This window comes from Haliotis rubra, unplaced genomic scaffold (genome assembly GCF_003918875.1).
Source record: "Haliotis rubra isolate DU_JTF1 unplaced genomic scaffold, ASM391887v1 Scf407, whole genome shotgun sequence".
Lineage (NCBI taxonomy): Eukaryota > Metazoa > Mollusca > Gastropoda > Lepetellida > Haliotidae > Haliotis > Haliotis rubra.
The window spans coordinates 750,136-760,000 of NW_025767088.1; the positions used below are offsets into that span (position 1 = coordinate 750,136).

The 9,865-nt window shown below is 41.0% G+C and overlaps 1 protein-coding gene across 1 annotated transcript in view; it reads left to right on the top strand.

Moving 5' to 3' along the window:
• The first annotated feature begins 708 nt into the window (after positions 1-708).
• Positions 709-9,865, top strand: part of LOC124287875 (arylsulfatase B-like) — a 15,116-nt gene continuing 5,959 nt past the window's right edge. The window contains exons 1-4 of the mRNA XM_046724358.1: positions 709-1,032; positions 4,281-4,467; positions 5,040-5,227; positions 8,119-8,230. Coding sequence (XP_046580314.1) covers positions 787-1,032; positions 4,281-4,467; positions 5,040-5,227; positions 8,119-8,230 — 733 coding nt within the window. The 5' untranslated portion in view covers positions 709-786. The remainder of the gene's footprint in view (positions 1,033-4,280; positions 4,468-5,039; positions 5,228-8,118; positions 8,231-9,865) is intronic.

Genomic DNA, 9,865 nt, shown 5'->3' on the forward strand with positions numbered 1-9,865 from the left:
ACTTCATCACCTATCCCAATGGTTCAGAGGAACTCTTGATTACAAAATACATGGTCGTGGGTTTTTATACACGCCATGCATTGTTACTTGAGAGACATTTTGTCACGAGTAACACATCCACTTTATAAATGGCAAACAGAGGTCTTGATTGTTCCAGATCATGAATCAAAACGAGAAGAAATATATATTGTTCGAAGCACCTGACCAGAGATGTCAGAACTGCGTGTTATTTTACCCACACTAAGTCAATCTCTAGATGATATCAAAATTCTCCCCATGGGAATTCAGAAATAATTTCCCCCAGCAACCAAACTGGCCATAGATGACACAACTGATTGGCTCTCCGAGACCTGGTTGACTAATGGCCTAAATGGCCCAACCTTAGAACACCCCACCAAATAAGCACACGTGATATCAAACATGTATATTTGTACCTCTTTGTTTCAGAGAACATGGTTGCCATTTCTTGACATGACGACCCGTCCCCACTCTAACTATGACGTTAGACAGACGGACCGCTGTCATATAGGCTATTAGCTGGAATATTGCTGAGTGCATTAAACAACAAACAAACAAAACACAATGAAGCAACGCACAACGCTCACAGTAGTCCCGCGGTTGCCATACTCATTACTCAGTACATTTGTAGTAGCACTGTTGAGGAGTTTGCACAAGTCACATGATCCAACATTGTCACATGATCACAAGTGAACTGCACCGAAAGACTGATCTAGTTGAATGTAGGCGTTCGACACATTCGGGATCTTGAACAGTTTCGTGACAGCCATGCATCTTGCAGAGTTCTTGTTATTATGTGCATGTTGCACTGTTTTGTCAGCGAAGTCAAGTCGCCCGAACATTATTTTCATCCTCGCTGACGATTACGGATTCCATGACATCGGGTACCACAAGTCGGAGATAAAAACACCAAATCTTGACAAGTTAGCAGCGGCTGGCGTGAAGCTGGAAAACTACTATGTCCAGCCTATCTGCACCCCGACACGGTCCCAGTTCATGTCAGGGAGGTACCAGGTGAGTCAGTATAAATTCTACAGACTACAAGCGAGTCATATTGATTCTCTCGCGTGGAATTGGCTGACAGAGGGTTCCCCAGAGCTCTTTGATGCAGCGATATATAGCTTACGTAACTTCAGATAAGTTACCGGGAATCCTTCTAATTTTGACAGTTTTGTTTTTCGAATTTAAGCCCATGCGTTTAAATTTGAAATTACTTTTAGAGTGATCTCCTCTCGAAATATTCAAGACACGTGTTTTTGATGAAATCACTTCGTCTATATTATGCTGTTAGTTCTGTCAGAGGGTTTCACATATATATATATATATATATGTATATATATATATATATATATACCGCATTGGTCACCAAATACAGGTGACGTTTTAGACACCAATTGTGACAATTTAAATCCGTTTGATCGATACGCAGTGGCTGCTGAGAGTAAGAACGTTATTGTCGGACATATTCCAGTTGAAGAACGCAAATTGTGTAACTTCTTCATTCGCCGAGGTGCTACAATACAGGTGGAACTATTAACAAATAAACCCCCAAGATCTAATTTGCCGCAAGGGGGACTTGAACTTCCAGCTGCCCTGATCTTTATTGGCAATCATGTAGACATTAGGAAACTTTCAGCTATATTACTTGTTGTTGATGTGCATGTTTAGAGAACTATGGCATCAAGAAAATCATTTACGATAATGCAGAAGCTGTGAGAAGCTAAAAAACTGATTTCGACAATAACGTTGCTAAAGTGGGTAGAGAGTTGAACACTGACAGGACAAATCTCAGAAGGTGGTTGAGTGAAGAGGAGCAGATGGTGAATAGTGATGGCAAACGTGATAAGCGACGGATAGGCAATCCTGGTCGAAAAGCACAGGAACCTGAGCTTGAAGAAGCCCTCTTGATCTGGTTCAAAACACAGCGAGCTGAGAAACACATCGTTAATTACCTGACGCTGAGAGAGAAGGGGCTATGCCGTGTGTACGAAATGGGGATCAGCAGAGATTCCCTGAAATTAAGTGACACATGGATCCTAAAGTTCTGCAAAAGGCATGATATTTCATCCAGGAAGATAACTCACCATGGACAACAGGACAAGCGCAGCATGAAGATTCAAAGAAAGATTAGCTATGACTATTTTCGTGGCGTTGAGCAATTAACTGCCCTGCTAGATAAAAGTAGAATTATCAATATGGATGAAACTCCATGTTATATTGATATGGCTGGACAGACAACTCTGGACTTCGTGGGATCGAAGAACGTTGCTAGGCTCACGACTGGACACGATAGGAACAGATTTACCGTGGTCTTGGGCATTTGCATGGATGGTCACATGCATTCTCAAAGTTATGGTGATCTTGTGAATGTTCCAAAATGCAAAGTCCCCCAAAATATTGAACTCTTTGTTTCCAAAGGCGGATCAATGACCGAAGCCCTGATGTTGACCTGGATTGAATCTGGTTTAAGAGCTCGAGGCAGCACCTTTGCAACTGAACCCTCTCTTTTGCTCATGGACAGCCACAAGAGCCATTACACTGATGTCGTCGTCGAAACACTCAAATCCTTGAATGTGGCCACCAAGCTAATCCCACCAAAAAACACGTCCTCCCTGCAACCTCTGGATGTATCTGGCGGAGTTACCGCCCCATTCAAAGCTGCCATGTGAGGACAGTGGCAGAACTGAAAAAGAATTCACTGTCGCCGGCAACAGGGAAAGACCATCATACGAAGTATTGCTGAACATGGCATCTGATGCAGTAACATTTATCTCCCAAACGGTTGTCGAGAATTCCTTCAGATTGTGTGGTGTAGCTGAGAAGGGAGAACATGTTCCACTGGTGCAACTGACCTCCAGGCTGCCAGATGTTCTTCAGTCACACTCAGGTCTTGTACTGCCAGATGTTCTTCAGTCGCACTCAGGTCTTGTACTGCCAGATGTTCTTCAGTCGCACTCAGGTTTTGTACTGCCAGATGTTCTTCAGTCGCACTCAGGTCTTGTACTGCCAGATGTTCTTCAGTCGCACTCAGGTCTTGTACTGCCAGATGTTCTTCAGTCGCACTCAGGTCTTGTACTGCCAGATGTTCTTCAGTCGCACTCAGGTCTTGTACTGCCAGCTGAGGACCAGCTCAGTGACGACCATTTCGAGGATTCCAGTTCAGAAGATGGTGATGATGACTGACAGATAAGGACCAGATGATGGAAGCTGACGAGTCGTTTGATGTGTTTCATTTTCATGAACATTTAATTTCAACGCAACAGTTTGAATTTTAAAAGAGTTCTCTCAAATTATAATAGTTATGTTGAAAAGATGATTGAATTTGTTCATGGAATAAGATTCGTTCCATTAAAAATTAAAAACAACAAATTTTGTTGTAGTTTACCTCCTCTCGAATTTAAGCCAAGGGAATAATTTAAGAAAAACATGTTTCTTAGATGAAATGGGTCAAATTCGAAATTAAGCCCAGGGCTTAAATACGGGCATTTCCGGTATAACAAGGAGTCCCTAGTATGTAAATACACAGCTTTTCAGGGCAACTTTTCGCTTGCTTCATTTATGGCTTTAGTATTGCAGAAGCTTGGCAGAATGGAAAATAATGCGGTTCACGGTCTTTGAGACCTTCTATTTATCCTCGTGATCATAATTTGATTTTCTTTGTTTGAATCAGAACTGAGGGACTGACTGAAGACGTTCAGACACGAATGTCTGCACATGGATTGTTTTCATTGTCTGAACAGAATTATTAGCTGGATGTTACAAACATGCTTCTTCCAAATTAATTAGCTGTACAACTCACTTCAGGGGAGTGCAGTGGATTTAATCTGCATGATTTCTTGATTATTGTGTTCATATGAAATACTGAAGAGGAGAAAAGGAAACAAACAAGGATTGGTAATTGATGTGTTTGATCAGGAGACTATATAACGTGTTGTAGAGTAGCCCTGGTTTGATGAAGGTATCAAGGTTGTGATTGGGACCTTAAGGTTGCAGTGTTTCAGCAAATATTTTCAGGCTACTAAGATTGTTTTCATAACATTGTAATTTGGGGTTCAAATTCTATTTCAGGTGTATAGTTTCTTTGTGTTCTGTCGGTAAAACATTGTAATGTTTATTTCCTATTTAACGCCGCATGCACTGAGCAAAGTCTGGACCAGACAATCCAGTGATCAACGTCATGAACATTGCTCTACACAACTGGGATATGCAGTCGTGTCAACCAAGTGTTTGTGAGCCTGGCCATCTGTTTTGTCTGTTTTCAGATTCACACAGGTTTACAACATGGCATCATCTGGGGCTCTCAGCCCAATGGCCTCCCGCTAGATAGCCCCACAGTAGCAGACAAGATCAAACAGGCCGGCTACTCCACCCACGCTGTCGGCAAATGGCATCTGGGCTTCTACAAGGATGACTACCTGCCTACCAATCGGGGATTTGATTCATACTATGGTGAGGAAAGATGTCAACTGTTTGTTTGTTTATTTGTTGTTAAATGTGGCAATCAGCAATATTCCAGCTGTATCGTGGCAGTGTGGAAATAGTCGAGGGTGGACCAGACAACCCGGTGATTGACATCACGAGCATCAACATAATATGAATGTGATGGTCTGTTAACCAAGCCAACCACCCAATCATATTTGTCACCTGCTATGACAAGCATGGTTTTGCTGAAGACCCATTCTAACACAGATTTTCATGGGTCTAAATTGTAGGTGTGGCTAGTGATTGGTTATATCTGTGAAATAAATGAAAAAACTGTGATTACCGCATATCATCTTGAAGCTGAAGCAATTGAAATTCATTTCTGGTGACCCGTCGTGATAATTCTAGAATATTGTTTAAAGGGGTGTAAAACCACTCACTCACTCACCAGCTCGCTCCCTCCCTCAGTCCCTCACTCACTCACTCACTCTTGTATATAATTTCATGTTTTTAACAAATCACATGATTTTAGTATATCAATTTATTTACCAAACATTTTATTTGACTTAACCCTTTATATATCTAATCTAAACTTGCAGGCTATCTGACAGGCAGCGAGGACTACTTCACACACAGAACTTGCGACGGCCACGATTCCAGATACTCGTTTTGTGGCCTTGACCTACGTAACAATACAAACCCAGTTTTCAATGAGACTGGCCACTATTCAACGTATCTGTTTACGGAGAGGGCTATCAGTGTGATCAAGGATCATGATGAGTCCAAAGTAGGTGCAAGTTCCATCGAGAATGTTTCATGTCAACATAATAATAATAATAAAAATAATAATAATAATAGTGGAAAATAAAACCTCTCGCCTGTCAGGCGCTCAAAGTTCAAATTCAGACTACCATCGTATCATACCATGTACCCATTTTATGCTGGTTGAACAGATGCAAATTTTGAACAAACTCACTTGCCGAAGGTGAGACCACATGTTTCACATGTGCTTCGTTGTGGGGCAGGACAGAAGTCCTTGAAACTCCCAGGAGTCGAGCTGCCAAATACGGTCACCCATCCATGGACTCTCCGTGCTCAGCGTTGCTTCACTTCAACTGATCTGTGACCTGAGCTCTATGCACAGGACCACATCTTGTAACTAATGCAACAGTCTCTGTGTGGTGACCTTGTCCGCCAGTTTAGATATAACAAACTCTGCTCTCTGAACACTGGCCATAGTTGTGCCAGGAAATTTCTATCTTTTATAGTAAAGTTTTAAAGTTAAATAAAATTGTGAAACTAAGATACCTAACTTCCTACTTCTCCGCACTACTATCCACTTACTGTTTGTAGACATTAGTTTTATAAATGAAAGTATGTTTACACAATAATAAGTTAATTGTTGCTTAGAAGGATCATCACCCACATAACTTTTTACGCGATGAACAGATTATCGTGATTCTAGTATATAGAGAATACTACACGAGGTCTCATTACATACGAATTATACGAAACGAGTGTCCTTCCTATTGTATCTGACCGAGCGAAAGCGAGGTCAGATAACATAGGAAGGACACTCGTTTCGTATAATTCGTATGTAATGAGACCGAGTGTGGTATTTTATTTATTACCCACGTCTTACATGCATTAAATTGACAAAATAGCGTATTTTAGTTATGATTTTGGTTTCAAACCGAAAACCGGTTTCATAAAGAGGTTGCGGAAGAGTTTTGTACTGTAGTACAATATTTGCATGACGTCACACTGTAATGACGTCACTGCCTTGGTAACCGACGTCACGATGCATGTCAGTTGTCATCGCCTCGTACAGCCTCCTACAGTAACTTACTCCGTAGCACCTCGTTTCTTGGTTTGCAGTTGCTTCATTCGGCTAACATCACTGGTGGAAACATTGCGTTTATGTTTTTCGACGGATATAATGTCTCAGTTCGACTTACAATTAAACAGCGACACGGCAACGTTCGCGATGTTTACATTCCCACAATGCATTTAAGTTGTAGAATGAATGAATTCACGTGTTTGTTATGAATGAAAAAATAGTTACGTCAGAATGTGACCTAATTGAGAGGTCATCGGTTATCCAATCAAATCGTTAGAATCTCAGGTCAAGTCGTTACGACACAGGTCAACGCGATACGACACTCGTGTGACGTACGAGATTAGTATGCAACTACCCATACGTTGACCTCGTGGGTAATAAAAACATATACTACTCAATGCAGTCATGAAGCCAAATATAGTCACTAGTTGGGCTAGTCCATTAGGGCATATGGTACCTAATAAGGATGTGTATTTCTACCGTAGTCAAGTTGGGATGTAGTCATACTGGGGCGTGGTCATAATGGGACAGAACCATTTATAGAAAGAAACATGGAAAACAATTGACTCATTTTGTAGTGCAATGTCGTGTCACGGGTTCAGGTCTTGAGGTGTCCCAAGGACAATGAATGATGAGACGGGGAGCGTCGCTTACGATATAAACCAGTTTATTGACAGTGAAATACGAAGATTACAACATGAGAAAGATGCCGCACGTCCAACTTGGTCGGATGGTGACATGAAAATGTCACACGTCACAGGCATGGAACGCACGTGATTTGGCGGGTAGCCAAATACTGGTGGCACGTACAACTCTCTACATATAGGTAGTGGAGAAGCAGCCTTTTGGTGAAATAAAAGGGAAATAGAAGGGTGTCGGCGATAGTCGTATGACGTCAACAAGTGTGGTCATCTTCAAGATTTGGATTTCCAATCCTCAAAAGATCACATAGGTGTTAATATCCCTGACCCTCCTCATTGACTGTATCAGACATTTAATTTGATGTTACGTTCTATTCTTCATGGATGGTATGTTCTAATACATCAGGATTTTGTATTGGAGGATCTCATAATGTCCCAAACATGCTCTATGGGATTGAGATCTGGACTTCTGGTGGTCCAAGGTAGAGTCGCTGCCGCCTCTTGACGTGAGAAATCTCCAAGGACATGCGTACGATGTTGCAGAGCAAGTGTCATCCTTGAAGACTGTTTAGAGGATGGCCATCAAATGTGGTACAACAGCCATAAAACATAAATGATAAAGTGGATATTATATGAGTGCCCATGTCATACTATGTTTACGACACGGGTGCCTAAATGATGGTATTTCCCGAGCGAGAGCGAGCGTCATAAACATAGTATGATATGGTCATGAATATAATGTTCTATTTATTTCCAAAGTCATCAAATTGAGGAAAATAAACCCAAATCTACTTTCAAACAGGTTGGCTACCCGCCGTCGCCGCATGTAGCACGCAACGTCATAGAAGAAATGTGACGTCATAGCACTGTTCATGATGTTACATCACCATGACAAAGTGATATGTTTCCCTAGGACATCGTATTGAAAATATGAACCCCGATATTTTCGCCCTCGTAGGTATTAAATTGTTATAGCTCATGTTTTAACTTTTATATTGTAATCAATATTGCAATGTTGAAATGGGTTTATAAAAATTGCTTTCAAGTGTGACTTTGTGTATATAATGGACTTGTACACATGTGTGACTTGGTCTTGTCGCTATGTAGCTGAAATAGGCTTGTAGCTTGTGCTTTGACACTTTGACAGTGGTATGTTTCTTTTCGGCTCATCATGCATGTTTTGTTTTATCTTCGCAGCCATTTTTCCTGTACCTGGCTTATCAGTCTACGCACTCACCGCTGCAGGTCCCAGGGAAATATTTGAATCCGTACATCCACATAAAGGACTTGAACAGGCGCACTTTTGCCGGTAATATGGTCACTGTTAAACCTGACATATTCAGTAGGTAGTCCAGTGTATGGCCTGTTTCTCCTCACACTGTGTGAGTTGGGTTTTAATCTGGTTCTAGGAATATGTCTGCTGTATCATGACTTGTCATTTTCTAACTTTCCTCGATTGACAGTATGCTTCACCATCGGGAAAAGATTTGGTCTGACAAAATATTGAACATGTTGCTGTTTTGTTGCCCTGTGTAACCAGTGTTTGTTGAACAAACGTATCTTTTGGTTTATGTCTAACTAAATATATAGTTTACGTTGTTCTCATTCTCAATACTTCTGGTCGAACTATAGTTACTGCTTTATTTGAAGATGAGAAGCTCTGTCCTCGTGCAGTATGTTTTGATTGTTTTGTATTACAATCAGCAATGACACCTCAGTCAGATGTTTTAACAATTGTATCTTATTATGGAATATATGGTGATCCTCTTAAACCGTGACAGTAGACAAGTTTAGCATCCCTGTAAACATATGATTTGTGATGAGTAGAGACCCCAACTGCAAGATAAACCTTCTGTGTTTTAGAATGTTAGGTTGTCTATCTGTAGATTAAATGCCATTTAGAAGCTCCATATTTAGTTCTGTTTCTCATCTCTTGACTTGAGTAACTTGACCGAACTTGCACTTGAATACCTAGGTCCGCCAAATAAGACAAGGTGACCAATGTTCATCATAGTCTGATCCAGAGTGCAGGGGTGCGCACCCCCCTTTTGTACTGAAAGTTTATTAAATGACCATTGAAACTCTGGTGAAAATGAAGTGTGCATCCTCCCTTTTCCCAATAGTGCGCACACGCACGCGCGCGCACGCACACACACGCACACACACGCACACACACACACACACACACACACACACACACACACACACACACACACACACTTTCTCAAAAGCTGTATCCGCGCCTGTTCATATAAATTGATCAAAGCTGCATCACAGTTCTGTTTGCAGCTAGGGCCTCTCAGATCTTTTGCTGTGAAATGTAAGAGGAATATGTGCATAATCTTGAAGCAGCCACAGTTTGATGACATCAAGCCCCCAAACCATGACTAAACACGTGTAACATAGTTTACAGGTGTTAGATGTTTGGAATTGTTCAAATGCTAGTTGTGTGAAACCCAGTTTGGGAACATTGCTCGAATATAGTGTAAACATATTTTATTCAAAATAAATTGAACAAGGATTGGTAAACAAGCCGTAATGGCTTATTTGCTCGAATATTGCTAAAAGCGCCGTAAAACATGACTCAAATGTTGTGTGTGTTCATGTATCAGTGTTGTGTGGACAAGTAATGCAAAGAGAGACACAAATTTTGACCTTAGTTCATACATCCGTTTTGCACCGGTGCATGTTTTGTAACATTTCGCCCTGCATCAAAGGATTGTTACTTGTGAATTTCAAAAAATATTCAGGAATGTTGCTATTAAAACTTTAGTGGTAGCACCCGGTGTTTTAAATTATAGCAAACACACGGTGTCGCTATTTATGTAGATTCATAAACACGTGTTCATGATTCAATCGGGGAAAGGGTTTTGTTGCATTTATTGTTTTAAAAAAGATGCCCCAAGGGTGCACAAGTTTTGGTGATTTCTCAATGCTTCATAGT